This window comes from Drosophila obscura, unplaced genomic scaffold (genome assembly GCF_018151105.1).
Source record: "Drosophila obscura isolate BZ-5 IFL unplaced genomic scaffold, ASM1815110v1 contig_185, whole genome shotgun sequence".
Taxonomy (NCBI): Eukaryota; Metazoa; Arthropoda; class Insecta; order Diptera; family Drosophilidae; genus Drosophila; species Drosophila obscura.
Window position 1 is genome coordinate 1,140,801 of NW_024542773.1, and position 17,659 is coordinate 1,158,459.

General features: G+C 45.6%; 2 protein-coding genes across 2 annotated transcripts in view; one reads left to right on the top strand and one right to left on the bottom strand.

Annotated features, from left to right (window-relative positions):
• Nucleotides 1–129: 129 nt before the first annotated feature.
• LOC111072775 lies at nt 130–1,502 on the top strand. Its single transcript, XM_022364830.2, has 2 exons — nt 130–1,051; nt 1,124–1,502. Exon 1 carries the CDS (start codon nt 217–219, stop codon nt 1,030–1,032), a length of 816 nt encoding a protein of 271 aa, XP_022220522.2. The 5' UTR covers nt 130–216; the 3' UTR covers nt 1,033–1,051; nt 1,124–1,502.
• A 275-nt stretch (nt 1,503–1,777) lies between these two features.
• The window catches only part of LOC111072777 (segmentation protein paired), a 47,679-nt gene continuing 31,797 nt past the window's right edge, over nt 1,778–17,659 (bottom strand). The window contains 3 exon segments of the mRNA XM_041592744.1: nt 1,778–2,132; nt 2,200–2,842; nt 4,468–4,642. Of these exon segments, the coding sequence (XP_041448678.1) occupies nt 1,778–2,132; nt 2,200–2,842; nt 4,468–4,642 (1,173 nt within the window).

Sequence of the window (17,659 nt, forward strand, 5' to 3'; positions counted from 1 at the left end):
TATATATATATATATATATATTGGGCTCTGAGCATCTATATTCCAACTGATTTTGTATGGCCATGTTGAAGAGTCCCAATTGTGATTGTGACCACCGATCCAGGCAGGCCTGGGAATCTATACTCATCTCATACCCTAGTACTTTATCCATTCACAAAATTCGTCTTGTTTTAGATTTTAGATTTTTTTTTGGTTTCCAAATTATTGTTCAGCGTCATGCAACGCAAGAGTCAGCTGGCTCAGGCAGCCGTCAAACAAAGGCCCACGCCCGATATCGGATGCTTTCACAAGAAAGCGGAGCTGTTGGAGATGCTGCCGCTGGTGCACAGTCTGTGGGAGATGTTCAACATGTTCGACCCCGCCGATTCAACTGGCATTCGAGTCGGCGATGTGGGCCACTGCCTGCACGCCATGGGACTAGCTCCAATCCAATTTTCGCTGCATGCCAACATGCCCCAGAGCTGCCAGAATCGGCTTAGCTTCGAGAATGTGCTGACGATGTACTGCAAAATGGCCAATGTGGATGGTGGACCCAAGGCCCCAGAAGTGCTGCGGGCCCTGCGGGCTTGGGATGTGGAGCAACGCGGCATCATTCCGTACTCGGAGCTGCGCAAAATGCTCACGACAATTGCCGAGCCCATCGACGCGAGCCATGTCTTTGGCGTGCTCGAGTGCGTCACTGATATCGAGGGCAATGTCCACTACGAGGACCTCGTGGCGAACATGTATGCCCACGATGAGAATGCCAAGGAGACGCTGCGCCAGGCGCACTGCTATCTACAGGCCCTGGGCCGCAACGCCGTCGACGTGGACATGGTGCTGCATGACGAGTTCATCGATGATCTGCGCGAGGCTGATCCGGACCGCAGCGGCTACATCGCGCACAGCAAGTTGCTAGAGCTGCTCAATCGCAATGAGAACTCCTTCACGGCGCGGGAGCTGGACATCATTACCGACACCACGAAGTCCAATGCGAGAACCGATAAGGGCATCGACTATCATCGATTTTTGCGCTACATCATGGACACATAGTGGGGGCAGTGCACCGAGAGTAAGCTGCCGATGCTGCAAAATATTAATAATAATAATTTATTCAGAATTAATTTTTGGCTTTTACTTCTAGAGGGTGACACTTACTCGGCATAACAGTGCTGCCAAATGGCAGAGAAACTGTTATACGCTCAATGGGCAGCACTTTGCGTAGAATACATGTGAAATGTAGTATGTAGATATAGGAATGTACTGTAAACTAAAATGTGGAATATATTCCAGGCTCCGCTTTAGCTTATCATGTCGCCAGATGGCGCTTTAGTGCCTCCAAGTGTAGATCGTATGTCATTAAATTGAAATCTGTGTAGAGTCCACGATAAGTAAGACATAGAGATGGACTGAAGCTGGTATTCCCATGCACGTAAGAATCCATTAAGAATTACGAGTAAATCTTTTTCTTAGTTGATTTTTAATTCCGCCCGCATTCTATTCGGATGTTCCGCATAGTAAATAAAACGTATTTCGATTAAATATTTATTAAAAATATTACGTTTTTGTGTCTTTACAGCTAAAAATAAACGTATGCGTACATTTTAAAATATTCGATTACAGATCTTATCCAAGACATTGAGTTGCTTAAGTCTAATCAAAAAAAATGGTATCCTTTCATTTGGTTCGGGTTTGGTTTGTGTGTGTGTGTGTGTGGGTGTGGGTGAGAGGGAAGATGGGTAGCGGGAAGGCGGGAAATGTGGTTATATTACTGCATTTTGAAGATGTCCTGCTGACGTCAGACATCCTCGCAGGCGGCCATTGACCGCCCGCCGCTGCCAGTAAGCTCCATTTTGATATGCTGCTGCTGCTGCTGATTGGAGTTGACCTGCAAATGGGAGTGGGTGTGTGCATGTGGATGTGGATGTGGATGTGGATTGGCATGTGGATGTGCTGGTCCTGCTTGTGGGTGGTTGTTGTTGTTGTGCTCCTCGTTGTGCTTCAGCATATCACACTGGGCCTGAGCCTGGGCCTGAGCTTGAGCCTGGGCATGGGCCGCAAAGCTCCGTACCTGCAGAAAGAGGCCACCGTTGTTGAGCAGCCGCGCCTGGTGCTCCTGCGCCTTGGCCCGGAGACAGGCGATGGAGTTGTTCCTGTAAAGCGAAAAGATTTAATTAAAAGATCTCGCGATCCGAGGGTAAAAAGCTTTGGCTTTCTCACCTAAACGCATCCGGATCGTGTTCCATGAGTGCGGCTGCCAGATGATGGGCATGCAGGCCCGGTGGCGCCGCCGGCATCTGGGGCTGTTGCTGCTGCTGTTGGGCAGCCGCAGCCGCTGCCGCCACCGCCGTATTCATGATCAAGTGAAAGTCCTTGCTGGTGGCCGCGGCACCAGCACCGGCCGCATTGGCCGCATCCAGAAGCGGATGATAGCTCGGCGTGGCCGAGGCGGCTCCACCGCCAGACAAGTAATGTTGACTCTGGTGCTGCTGCATCAGCTGGGCCTGGGCCTGGGTCTGGGTCTGGGACTGCTGCGGGGATGGGGAGCCCAGCTCGATGTGGGGCGATCCCGAGCTGTTCGTGGTGGCACCCGTGGGCGTGGTGGCTGCCGAGGAGGCAGCCGCATAGCCGCTGCTGCCGTGGGGCGTTGTCGAGGTCGGCGGTGCAGTCGAGGTGATGGTGTTGCAACTGCTTGGCGCCGGGCTGACCACGTTCAGCGATTCCGTGGAGGAGCTGAGTGCCCGCGAACGGGAGCGCAGCTCCTCGGAGTGGGCCGACTTTGAGCCGGCCGAGTCCTCATGATCGCTCACTCCCGAATCGTCCTTGAGGGCGGACTGAGCCTCAATCGATTTGCGGTGCATGCCTGATGGAGATTAGAGAGGTACACACACATGTAGATAGTTAGAGGGAAGTGGCTTTTGATGTTTAATGGCTCTGTGTGGATCTGGTGTAGAGTTACGGGCAGGTGGGACGGGTTGAAGAGAGCGTTTGGAATGGCCAGGAGCGTATATGGGGCAAGGTTTAACTATGTTAAAACTAAAGTGGATAAGTAGGATATTTACGAAGGTTTTATTTTGGCAAAGAACTAAGTAAATAAATAATAAATCCAGCTAATGGATTATTAGATTACCGCATAAACAATATCTGACATAAGTTTTATTACAGTTTTAATGGCTAAAAAACAATTTATAGATCAATGGATTCGAGCGTATATCGTTAATCCAATAATATAGGTAAATATTATGTAAAACCTCTTCTCAAAAGAGGGTGCTGCGCTTTTTGGAAAAACCAATGATGCAGTTACAATGGAAAATCATTGAAAATGGCTTGAATAAATAAAAACCACAATAGAACCAGCAGCAGCAGCAGCAGCTGTACCTGTTATGCATCTGCCCACCCCCCCATAATTGTTCTTCTAATTAATTTATATAAACTGAAATACATATTTCATGTGGCTCCATCAATTGCCAACTAATTTGACATATTGACTTAATTAAAAACTCCCAGCAACAGCACACAATCCAGTCCCAGATGAACTATGGGCGGCCACTCGCTAAGTCGTCGATAAGCCACTTAAGGCTCGAACCAACTTTGGCCACGGCTACTTGGGAATTAATTTGCGAGTCATGCAGCGGAGGACAGGCACAGGCACGGGGACAGGAGGTTGAGGAGGATGAAAGCCGATGAACTATGCGGCGTATAACCCACACTTCCAGCAACCCATTTCCCTTGCTTTGCCCCTCCTCCTGCTCCTGCTCGTTTTGTACCCCCCCTTCCAAAGGCCACACAATGGAAATAGATAAACGATAAATACCGAATAAAGCAGAAATTCATTGGGATGCGAAATCGGGGGATGGGTTGGGTTGGGTTGGGTTGGAATGGGATGGGGAATTCAACCCCTCTGCCTGCTTTGTGGCGTCGCGTGTGCATTTTGCATTTATTAAGCGATTATTAACAAATAAAGGAAGTCGTATCCGGATGCAGAGATGGTGACGGTGACGGAGACGGAGACGAAGCGCGGAGCCAACCCCCTCTGGTCGAGTGCCACCGCGACCTTCCGCGCAGCAAACTGGTGGCACTTGTCAGACAGTCAGAGAGAGAGAGAGAAAGAGAGAGCGAGAAAGCGAGCGAGAGGGCTGCCCGCTAATCCGCAAAGTCATTTCGGGAAATGTGCGCAACATATGACGAAAAGATTCGATTCTAGTTGTTGGACATGCTCGCCAAATATGCTCACAATTTTCGCCCCGGCCCAGCCCGGCCCCCGGGATCCGCGCACTTTATAATCCCCAAGCTGCTGTCCTTTGTGCGGCTCAAAATTTAATTAAACCCTCCTTTTGGGTGTCGTTTGTCTCCTTATTGCCCGAATGAATGGATGCCAAAAGCCGAATGGCTGTGGCAGGGGTGGGGATGGGGACGGGCAGGGGGAAATGTGGACTATAGTTTTGATAGTTTCGATATGATTGTTGCATTTACATTTCTGTTCCATACCTAGTAGCCAGGGCGCCACCGCATCGTTCTCCTTGGCCGACTTCAAGATGGTGTCCGGCAGCGGCAGCGAATGCCTCACCATGGCCCCATACAGCCCGTACTCGGCCATGATGGTGCTGCCGCCCCAGACCTTCTCGGTCTTTCGCCATTTGGCCCTGCGATTCTGGAACCAGACCTGAAACAATCAACCAAACGCCATTAATACATTTTATTTTACCTTTAAACAACAACAGATAAACAGTAAAAGGAAAAAGAAAATTTAGGGTTCATGTCCTGCGCTGTGCTGCTGCCATATGGACGCGCTGACCTCTGCTATGCTGGCTAATGCTCTCCGGTCGCAGCCAAATGGCATGCAAATTGCAAATTATTAAATAAAAAACTCATCCAAATTGAAAAAATGTAAATGGAATGTTTTTTAAATGCTAATACTTGGACCATAAACCGCTGAGCTGCTGTGGACACACAAAAGGAGAGAGACAGAGAGACAAGAGAGAGAGAGACAGATTCCTTACACATATTGATGCATGCAACCCAAGGGCGTAGTATTGTTTATGTTTAGGGGGTAGACTTAAGGATTCATCTTGGATTGGATTTAGTTTTTCATTGAATTGTGATTCAATGATAGAAAACTTCAACTTTGAGTCGCTATATCTTCAGATATATCCATTCTATTACCACGAATCAAAAATCCTGTGAAAGGTGCCACCATTTTCTTGTCAACCTATTACTTTCTGTGGATATCCGCGCTGCAGGTTCTGAGTAAAAATTATGAAAATGCAAACAGTCATCGAGTTGCGGTTTTTGAATTTTTAAAAAAGATTTTGGGGGTACTTTGCAAATTCTAAGTACGAGAAGTGATCTACTCATCACGGCCCACAACCTAAATTTTGTCTCGTGCAAAGTAAATTCAAAAGATTCACATTTGTCGCACAGTGTAATCAATCAACTTTATGCCGATTAAAACCACAAATATTTCTGTCAAAGGTGAACCCAAAATTATTCGAAGGATCTATGGATATGTCTGGCTTTGAGTCTCGATTGTTACACCGATAGAAAAAAGCCCTGAAATTTTAATACTTTCACTTAGATTTTAATATTTATGCCATTGATTTTCATCCAAGAGTGTTTGTATTAAAATTGAATATTTTTCACTTAAATTTTGATATTAATATATTTCATATTTAAATTTAATATGTTTCATATTTAAATCTAATATGTTTAATATTTAAATCTAATATGTTTCATATTCAAATTTAATATATTTCATATTTAAATTTATTATGTTTCATATTTAAATTTAATATGTTTAATATTTAAATCTAATATGTTTCATATTTATATTTATATTCATTTTTAACTAATTGGTTATTATTTTGCGTACGCAAATTACATTTCAAGTCCTCATGGTGTGAATTGGTTAAAGTTTTCAACTAGAAATAGTCGCAACATGAGTAGGCTGCATTGGTTGTGATTATGTCCCTGCGCTAAGATAATTTACGTGCATTCAAGGCGGCAGCAGCTGGAACCAGTTGGGAATTCGAGGGACATAAAAAAATAATATAAACATAGTTAAAATAAATACAAAAAATATTTGATATCATTTACTATGGAATATTTAAAATAAAAAGTTTTTCCTTAGGATTTTTAAAGAAAAATTTTGAAATCAAGTCATAATAATATTCAATTTAAATATGAAACATATTAAACTACAAATTTAATATATTATATTTATTTTGAAGTGTTTTGTATTGAGATTAAATATGACCGTATTAAAGAAGCATTTTTAATACATTTATATTTGAATCAAAGTGAATTCTATTAATTTTACTATGTTTGTATTTAAAAATGGCATTTTAAATACAAATATGATTGTAGTTTAGGGATGGGTATCGATATGGCAATATCGATATTATATCGATACTAAATGCGATATTTAAGTTCAAAACGATATGATATTCAAAGCGATATTAGCCGAAAACTCGTATTCTTACGATATATCGACATATTTTCTCGTCTCAAACAAAAGAAAACAAGGACGTTGACGACAATCAAACTTCGTTTTGGCAAATGGTGACTGGCTCCATAAGCAGCAAACTCCAGTATGCACGAAAGGGATGAAATGTCTCACTAGTTAACGTCGTCATTGGCAGATCAAAATCGAACCCTACAAGTATGGGCTTCAAACAAGGATACATATCCTGCTCTCTACAAAATTGCACTTGATGTATTACCCATTGTAGCTACGTCAGTTCCATGCGAACGCTATTTTCTTGCTGGTGGACACTTTGAATCGTCTAATGCCAGAAAAATTGTCACAATTAAAGTTTGGAACGGAGGTTGGACAAATTAACATTTGGTTAACTTTTTACGTGTTAGCATATACATAGGTAAAAAAAGCAAAAAAGGATCTCATCTTATATTCTAGTTATTTTTTCTTGAAGAATATTATATTTTTGATTTTGTTGTAATAAATTTGTTTTTGGATTTAACTTTCGCCTCAGTCTAATACTTATATTTTATATATAAGTATATATATATACTATAAAACATTGTAAATAAATACTATTAAAACTATAAAAATATATAGCTCGATAATATCGTTTATCGTATTCAAGGCGATATGGCGATATTCATTACGATATCATATCTTGATATGATATTCTATGTGATATTTTGATTTAGGTCAATATCGATATTTGCTTGACGTACCCATCCCTATTGTAGTTATTTTTACTATGCCTTTTTTCTATCAGTGTAGAAGTATATGCAAAGTTGTGCAGGGATCTGACTACAGAACTTAGTAGTTGATGCTTCGACTTCAAATCAAACTAAAACTGTTGCTACTTTTCTTCAGGGTTAATTTCCCCAACTAATCTAGGGCACTTGGCCTCGATTTCCTGTCGCCTATTCCCAGTGCACTCTCTCAACAAACCTCTTTGGCTGCCCAATCTCCAAGGGTATGTATATGGCTTGGCCCCCATTTGGCTAAGCCACTGCCAGCAGAATGTGGCCATTGTTGGCGATGACAACATGACACAATCGCCAGCAAGCAGACCCAAACAGCACACAGCACACACAGCACACACAGCAGACACACTTGAGCGGTGGTGCTCCTGCACACATAATAGCAAATGATATACATATTCGCATATAAGTGACCAAATTAGATTATCTTCCAAAACATTAAACCGATTCTCGATTCGAGTCTCTCGACTGGTAATACGAATAATAAGAAAACATTAAATGTTGATCACAAAAGCAGGAGGCAGCAGCCCAGCAACAACAACTGTCACAATAAAAGGATTTGCACACACGCACACAAACACAGACACGGACACAGGAACGGAACCCACTCTATATGCAGAGAGAGCGAGAGTGGGGGAGGGGAGAGTCGGGCAAAGGATTTAACTCGAGAAGGGACTTGCAACCCTCGAAAAACCCATCCTGGCTCATCCTTCTGCTCCTTCTGCTCCTGCTTCTGCACCGAAAAAGAAGTCATCATTTTTCTGGTCCATCAAATCGTTTAGTTCTGCTATTAGTCATGTACGAAAAGGGGGGAGACGGACCAGAGACCAGAGACCAGGCAGCAGACACAGAGACAGGGCGTAAAGATTGCCCGGCAAAATGGATTCGACGAAGGACGAGAACTCACTGAAGTGGCTGCCTGCTCGTCCAGAATGAAAATTTATAATAAAAAAAAAGCAAAATATGCAAAGCAGGGGGCGTCAGAGTGGCAGCGAGGGCAGAGGGAATCCTGAGATGCCTTGCCTTGCCCTGCCCTGCCCTGCCTTGCGGGTGCCATTGTGGCGACATTTTTGCTGGAAATTCCACTGCCATGGCACGAGCCAAGAGCCAAGAGTCGAGTCCAAGTCCCAGTCACAGTCACAGTCCCAATTCCTTTTCACACGGATTGAACAAATCGCAACAAATCGTGCGCGGGTTAAGTGGACACCAGGGCGTGGCACGGGGCTCTCTTTCCCTTACAAAACGAAGATAAAGTGGTTTGGCTTTTGGTTCTGTCGCCAGTTTTGGATGCCTACCAGGGGAGGAGCAGGAGCAGGAGCAGGAGCAGGAGCAGGAGCAGCGCCTTGGCTCTCGGGATACTCATAAATCGGGTTGCATGAGCAATTGGCAGCCCCAAAAATCCAAATGCCAGAGTGGGCTGGCAGGAGCAGGGACAGTGGCAGGGGCAGGGGAAGAGGGAGCCACTCAGTGCGTTCCGTTGCAGCCCAGGAAATTTACAACTTTTGACGGAATTTGGCAAAGTGCCGCTGCCAGTCGGAGCTGGCGAACAAAGCCAACTTTCAGTTGTACAGTGCGTTTCGCAACGCTAAGGCATGCAGCGAAGGAAAGAAATATTCCTTGCAGCATTGATGCACAAGCTTACTGCTTTGAAACGCACTGTCGTGAGTGTGACTCACCGTAGGGATGTGTCGGGCATTTGCAAGGACTCGTGGAGCGCTTTCCGGCTGAACAACTCCGATTAAAGATGAGATTCTGCAAACAGTGCAAACAGTCTGAGTCCTGAAATTGCCTGCCACTGTTCTCGAGAGGGCTGCCAACTGATGTCAAATTAATTTGAGCACACACTGAGACACAGGGACACACAAAGAGGCAGCTTCACTTGGGGCAGGGCCACGCTGCTCCTCTAATCTACTCCGGCTACAGCTTTGGCTTTGGCTTTGGCTTCGACTGTGGACTTGAGCCCTGGGCTTGGGCCTGGGCTGCCTACGAAATCAAATTAATCCGGTTTGTTATTTCATCATGCAACGTCAACGTCATCATCATCAGTTGCAACAACAGACAAAAGACTCAGCAGCAGCAGTGCAGCAGCAGCAGCAGCAGCAGCACTGGAGGCAGAAGCTGCAGAGGCAATAGCAACATTTTGCAATAATAAATAGCAGGCACACACATACACACGCATGGAAACAATGCAGGTACACACACACACACACACACACACACGCAGCGTAGATCCAGATACACAGATACTCAGAGGAAGAGATGCTGCAACTGCCAAAGGAGCGGAAAATTTCATTAACAAGGCACACAGGCAACGTCCGCCTTGTAGGGCCATAGCCAGGGTCTGGAACACAGGGAGAGAAAGAGAGAGAGACAGAGAGAGGGAGAGGGAGAGAGCGAGCGAGTGTCAACGATGCTCCTAGCCACCAGGAGGCAGCCATCCAGCAGCTACCATCCAACCATCCAACCATCCGGTAGCCAGCAACGGCAGCTCTGATAATTTAATCAACTCTCATTGAATTATATCATTTTGCAATTTGGAGCCCCAGCACCGCCACTCCCCCCCCGCCGCCGCCATCAACCCACGACCCTTGGCTGTCACAGCCCCTTGTATGTTGCCCGCTCTGTACCGGCAACAGAAACAACATCCCATCACAGGCCATCATCCAGATTCAATCGTCATTATGATACCATGGTAGGGCTAGGCTGTTATGGTCTGGCCTGGTCTGGCCTGGACTGGCGTCCATTTTGAGTGCGGAAATCAAAGAGGGAAATGCCATAAATTTCCAAAACGGAAATTTGCCGATAACCGAAACTCTGCCGTAGCTACAAGTACGTCTGGCGGATAGCTAGGTGCAGGTGGGATCCCTCCTTTCGCTGGCATCCCTATATATATATGGCGAGGTTTGCGCTGGGAAATCAAACCAATTGCGGGGGCAGCAATTTCCATTTCTAGTGCCGCAAAATATGGGGTTAATCTTAAACAGAATTTAATTATCATAGAGCTGTCATCGTATTAAGTGGATGGCCAACAGATTAATCACCAGGGGAGGGGGAAGCGCCACATAATGACAACCATTTTAATATAGATAACAGCCTGGACAATCTGCTGCTAAATGATTGCTAGACCATTCCCATATCAAGTTCGATTACAATTCCTATTCTGGTTGCCAATACGCTGGGAATCACGACATCAATTTGCTGATTGAAAATTTATTATTATACGAGAGTGCGAGTGCGAGTCCGAGGACGAGGACGAGTCCGAGGACGGGTGCATGAATGAATGCCTGAAGGGGTGCACAATGGACAGTGGACCTCTTGGACATTTTTATGGACCGAGACTGAAGATGCCATGCCGCCTAGCGACTGTCACGCCCACTTGTCCTGTCCTGTCCTGTCCTCTCCGGCTGGGTGGCTAGCTGGCTAGTGGCTGACATGACTGGTGGGTGGAAACGCTTTTGATTTATCGAACTATAAAATTTCTGGCCAGCCAAATTGAGCGATGATGAGGTCACAGTTCGCTTGGGAGGATGGACAGGACAGGGCAGGGAAGGGCAGGGCAGGAGTTCGCTTACGTTTCAACGGATTGCCCAATGAATGAATGATACTTAACACTTGATATTCCACTGTGATACCTGTGCACATGTCTCTCATATATATACTCACATATATCCACTGATCAATGAACAGCCACACCTCCTAGCTGCGTACTCTTCAGCGTAAATGGAGTTATCTGGAGTTATTCCCGCACCCTTCTGCCAGCAGCGATCTTCGAGCTGCTTAACCCTTTCCAGCCGCAATTGTCAAACCAATTTCCCGAATTTCCACCCAGGCGGCTGCACTTGAACAAAGGTAGGGCTCAGCTCCCCCCCATTCCGCCCAAACTCTTGGCCATAATTAAAATATTGGTAACCAATCAAAGATTCTCAATGGCCAGCGGTGGGTCTGGGTAGGGATGGATGGCAAGCATTTCGATACCCGGCTGTGGTGGCGGGACCCAAGCAAGGAGGGGAAAGGCTCAAATATTTGCTCACTGGTGCTGCAAAATTGCGCAAATTGCATATGCAGCTCGCAGGACTCGTGCTCGTCCTTTTCAGGTGACATGTGCATGAGAATTGCATTCGAATTGCATCCATGTGTGTGGGTACTCACCCCATCTGTGTGCTCTGTCTGTCTGTCTGTCTGTCTGTCTGTATAGAGGGGATTTGGCCTGGCTTTGAGGTTGTTTGCGGCGGCATGCGATGCGGCCTTTATTGGTTTACTTCATCAACTCGAACAAGGTGAGTGAGTGAGTGGGGAGGGAGTGCAAGAGAGAGAGTCAGAGTCAGTCAGCCATTCGAAGCGTGTGGAAATTTCATAACGGCATCCCGCACTTTATATGCAATATTCAATTGACATTCGCGGAATTTTTTTGCTTTTTTCTTCACCCTTTCTCTGTCTTTTTGTCCATTTTCTTTCTTCAATTTCCAGCTTTCATTTGAGCTTTTGTTTCATTCATTCATTCAAAGTCCCCCCAAGGTGTGAGAGAAGAGAGTGTGAGGGAATAGTAGGGCTTTTTGCATGGAGCTTTGCGGATTAAGAAATGTAAATGCAAAATGTTGGCGCTTTTTTCTTCCTTGGTTCTTTTTTTTTTTAATTTTTTTTCATTCTCGCGAGTAATTTACACGAACGGAACTAAAGGCTTGACTTTGGAGTCAGTCCGGACTGACTCCCCGCGTACAGTCGCGTCATATTAATGACCTTTACTTGACATTGGACGCTGCTGCTGCCATTGCTGCTGCCACAGTCACTGCCACAGCCACTGCTAAATGCTGAACTATTAATTACACTCAAATGATGTTTTAAATGCATCATGATTAATGGGCCGATTTTCTAATTACGCGCTGAAAGAGCGTACACTCAAGGGGGGTTGGACGCGGACATTGGCAATGCCGCGGTGGGAGGGGGTTGGCTGTTGTTGTGGCTAGACAATGCCAAAAGTCGCATGCAATACTCGTATTTACATTGCGAGTGGTTTGCGCATTAACTAATCGAATGGGGCAGCAAGTACTTCTGGGTAATTGTCAAGTCAATAAATAAAATTGAACTGGAATTGGAACTGCCATTGCAGAAGGGCAGACCATTAAATATGGGTGGAAACGAAGGGGGACTTTAATCTTTTTACTATATATGATTATACGATGATTATTACATTTGGCAGAATTGTGAGGAATGGCTTTGCGGTGTTTGGTCTTTAAAGAGAAATAAAAAAGATTCATTCCAATACTGAAACGATTTCAAGCTGCTTAATTGTTTCCTTTAAATTTTGTATTAATTTATAAATCATCAATGGCTGCTAGCTAGCAGATCTTAGGCCTGGAAGTTGAAAATTGGAATTAGAACTCGGCTCTTCCGATGGCAGTCAGCATGAAGAATCAGCTTAAAGTCCCCCAAACAGGCATACAGAGCCCCTGCTAGTTGCTAGCTTGGTTAAATTGATTTCTCAGTCCATAATGCGTCCATTTAGTAGATCCTTTAAGGGCACTCCATTTACAGGGATCGAATGTAAGGTAGTTCCACATTTTACGCTTCGTTTTTTCCATAATTCATGGCAGTGCCAAAGACATTCCATCTGCAAAATAAAACATATAAATCCCACCCAAGCACATCCAGTGCGCAGTGCGCACCCACAACGGGCAAGTGGCACCCAGCTTGAGACAAGCCGCGAAGCAGCGTTGCAGGACGTCGCAGGATGTGGCACTGATTCGGGTTTCCCAGTTGAGTAGTTATCATCAAATTGGCAAGTGCACGGCCTCACAGCCACAGTCTGCGAACGCGTGCCGGCCCAGCAGGTTGCCCCGTTCGCATTTTGCTCATCAACATCAGACAGGATGGGGCAGGGGCAGATGGCAGAGGGCGGGGTGCATCCCACACTCACTGTGACTGTGAGAACTGTTGCAATTTGTTTGTTTGTTTGTTTTGCCTTGTTATGTCGTCGCTTTGTTTTCCCGCAAACACACCATTTGTGGAGGGTTCCGATCAGCTCTGCAAAGGGTTGCTCCGGGAAACCATCATCGTCATCATCCTCATCATCATCCCACCCTCGGAGCCAAGTCGCTTACCCACACCCACACCCACGAGCATTGCTTCTCGGAATCATCAGTTTGTTTATGATTAACGCGCGCTAATTTCATTCATTTCGCACTCAATGGTCTCAGGGAAGGACCAAGCCAGGCCAGGCCAGGCCAGGCCGGGTATCGGGTCTCGCGGGACTTGCACGGAGCACACTTATGCTTATTGGATTTACTCGAGCGTCCGCTCCGCTCCGCTCTGCTCTGCTCTGGATATGTGAAAGCGGGGGAGGTTTCCGGGGCAACTATCTCTTTGTGAATTTCACACGACCGGTTGGTCGGTCGGTCGTTCGTTTGGTCGGTCGTTCGTTTGGTCGGGCAGCCGACCGCAAGTACCCCCGGATAACCATTATCCTGCGGCCGACATAGGATCGCGGACGATTTGCCGCTGATTGGAGTTGACTTCGAGGTGTCAAAATACAAATCCCGCACCGACGTCGAGACACAAAAATTATTTGATCATCATTATCATTGGGCCACGGCGCGCCGGCAGGCATCCCTCCTTCCTCTCTCGGGCTTTGCGCAGAGCAGGCGGGCAACTAATAATCTTATTAGAATTAATGAAGGAATTTCCAATTTGAAGCGACAGCCGCCGCCTGCCCGCCCGCCTGCCCATCTGCCCATCTGCTGAACTAAAGCGATTTAATGTTAATAAGTCCTAAACGCCAACAATGTCGAGTGCGTTCCTGGTGCTCCCCGAGCTAGGCCAAATAGAAATTCCTCGATGGACGTGCCTCTATGCGGAAAGTGAATCGAGCTGTGACACAGATTATGAAACGAGTGGGTGGAGAGGAGTAGAGTGGGGGGCGTGCTTTAAGAGCCAACAAAAGGCGAAAGCTACGTACTATCCCCATCGCCAGGGGCTCAACTTAAAGCGGTCAGAGACCTTGACAAGAATCGCAAGCAAGCCGATTTTTAAATGAATCAAAATTGGCCAAACTCGAATCAAAAGACTTGGGTTGAAGTATTTGATTCATACTTTTATTTACATTTAAATTGCTCGCTGCACGAGCTCCTAGCATAAAGCTCCTTTAGCATAAACAAATCATATATGCAATCACCGATGTGTAGACTCGCAGTGCGGTCACAGAGGGGCAGGAGTCCAGTCAGCAAGTGACAAAAGGCTTTAATAACCTCATCATCGGCATAGCACAGCTCTTATCGTCATCATTATCGAGAGGGCATTCGATGGCCGATTGACCCAACAATCGAAGACACAACTGCAGGTGCCTGTCGCTGACAGTCAACATCAATGTCGTTGCCGTTGCCGTTGCCGTTGTCGTTGTCGTTGTCATCATCATTTTCATTAATGGTAAACCAATCATTTTTCAATTATATTCACCGCTGGATACAAATTGTCTGATTTGCGTGTGCCACAAGCCAGTCGAAGCCAGACCAAAACCGACTCCAGGACGGGGACTGCGACCGGGACCGGGACTTGGGCGCCGTGTCACGCCTACCCCGTGACACCACCCTGCCACCAACCACACCCCCCACAAACTAACAGTACACCCCCCCACAAATTCGCCACCAACCGCCAGTTTCTCGTCGTCGCCGTTATGTATCTGACGTGTATGCCCTGCCCATCGATGGTTTTGGTGGATTGATTGGGCGAGTGATTGGAACTCAAAGAAAAACAAGAGGAATACGTAGAGCCAGGCATCCATCGTAAATGCAAAAAAGAGTTATTCACTCAAGGATGGAGGAACCCAGGGGATCTCCTTCGGATTCTTCTATAGGGTATTCCAGTTTCGGATTGGCGGCCATACATGGCTTCTTCTGGTGCGTTTTTTGTTGTCGCGTTGCTGTTGTCGCGTTGCTGTTGTCGCGTTTCTGTTGCCGCGTTGCTGTTGCCTGTTTCGCTTGTGTGAGGCGCGACCAACCAATTGAAGTGTCAAACGCATGCAGGCGACGCCGCGTGGCGCCACGCCTTCGAATTGCAACAGTTGATAAAGTGCACAACTTTTGCGGGTTAAGTTGGCAGCTCCGACTGTGCCATATAAATAGTCTGGATCATGCTGTGACCAGCCCGCCCCTCCCTCCCTGCCCCCCCGACCATCGAACATCGAACAGCAGCTTCAGCTCCAATCCGTGTGCCCCATTATTCGACCATAATTCGCTGACAATTCTTCAATTACGCCTGCAGGTGGGTAGCGCCCACCTGAGAGGAGGGCGGGTGGACTTCAGTACCGATCTGGGGGCAGATGACAAGGCTCATTGCCCCGGTTCGAAAGCGTTCACGCCCCTGCCGCAGACATAGGAACAGCCACCAAGCCACCCACCCAGCCACCCATCCATCCATTCAACAATGAATGTTTCTAATCTATAAAATTAATTTTCTTCTCAAAATGTTTCCCCGTTTCGTTTTTTATTTCCGGGTAAGTGTTTTGTTTGTCTGCTTAACCCCCGGTCCCGAGGTCCCACTGGGACCTGGCAGCAAGCTCAGATTGTAAAATGCTCGCATTTTCCTGTAAATTTTTGAACAGTCGGTACTTCCACTTCATTCAATGAGAATGCCCCTGCCCCTGCCCCTGCCCCTCTCCCTTTCACATATATTTTGTTGCTCTCTCTCTCTCTCTGTAATCAGCAGTTGGAAAAGCCAAAACGTGAAACCGCAGTTTCCTTTAAGCCACCAATAAATACGAGCCCTATACAGCAATCCCCTCCACCCCACCACCCTCATGCCACCATGCCCTCTTGCCATCTCGCCACTTGTTGTTGCAAATTAGCGTGAAATGCGATTTATAATGTCAATTGTACGAGTATCTGTTGGATTCAGTTGCTGTTTCAGTTTCAGTTTCAGTTTGCGTTTTCGTTTTCGTTTGTGCGGGGCTTAGACATAATTGAAAAATATGCTCACAGACAGCGAGATGAAAGTGTGGATTAGTTGGTTGCCAAACGAGAGCAATGGGGGGTAGATGAAACAGGTTCCCCAAGGAGAGGAAGCTACGCTTGCCATCAATCAATGGCAGCCAGCCATGAATGACCATCAATCAGGGAACGAGTTCCATGTCCGCTTTTTTTGGTCGCGGCAACTATGTATTTTGCTCTAATTGAACAACGGCCGCGCCTAATTTTTGCCCCCATCCACTCGTACCTACGGTGTGTAATCCTGTCCAGCCAACCCTTTTAGAGGCCGCCGCCTCCCGATGTCTTCTAGTACAAACAATGAAACTGTCAAAATTTCGCTTTGCTTTTTTAACAAATGGACTCAACGGCAGACAGGAAATTAGTTGGCCTCCGCCACACTTCCACTCCCACTCTCACTCTCAAATGAAACGGCATAATGGTGATGATTGCTTTGAATATACATAGATTAACAGTTTGAACTTTTAAGTACTCTTTAAAATACGTATATCATAAATACTCTGTATAGAGCTCGTAGGTCTCCGGCTCATTAAATTGTTTGTCTTTAAAAGGAGCATCATATTGGATTATTACGGTATCGAACACCAAATCCCTAACAAATATTACCTGAATGCCCCAACCAAACACGCGACTTTTTAAATTAATTTTTAATTTCTTCTTTATATTGTTCTTAAAGTAATTTCATAATAGAATTTGATTTGTTCTAAGCTTTGTGAGTTTTGCTATCCAACGCTTGCCCTTTTGGTTTAATGGCTGCATCGACACTGAATTTCAAAACTTTTGACTGTGTCTGCAAACGATTCGTGGACATCGCTGACTTTCTAGGCCGTATCCTGCCTGCAAGGAATACATCAATAGCTGGCTTGGAACACAGGAAAGACTTGTCCCGTGATACGCTTCTCAGAGATTGATTATGCACAATAGAGCCTTATATCCTGCCTGCACTTGCAGGAATAAATCGGTGTGTCCGCATATGCGTGGCAATTGGAGCTGTTTTCTTTCTAATGTGCCAATGATGGCATTGCTTTCCAAACAGATTTGATTATTTGTAATATAAATAGATGATTAAAGTTAATAATTTTTAGAAATGGAAATCTGTGTGTTTGAAGGCCTTTTTCATTTCATTTGTGCATCGTGAGCAGAACATTTTGTGATAGATTTTGTTTTTATAGCTATATGCATAGTATATCGTATTCTGATAAAAAAGTTTATTTCATTTTTTTATATTTATTAGTTTTCTCTCAAGATTTAAACCAATTAATTAAAAAAATTTATAATTTGGTCCAAAAGATTAATGTTTAGAAGGGCGCTAGTCACAACAATTGTATAGTTAATAACATTTAAAAATTCGTCTAGTAACGTATTGTGTGTGAGTATAGGCTGATTAACATTGTTTAATTTCGATGAATTCCTAAACATTAAATGCATTTAGTAAGCGAAGCGCGGGAAGCGATCGGGTCAACTAGTAGACT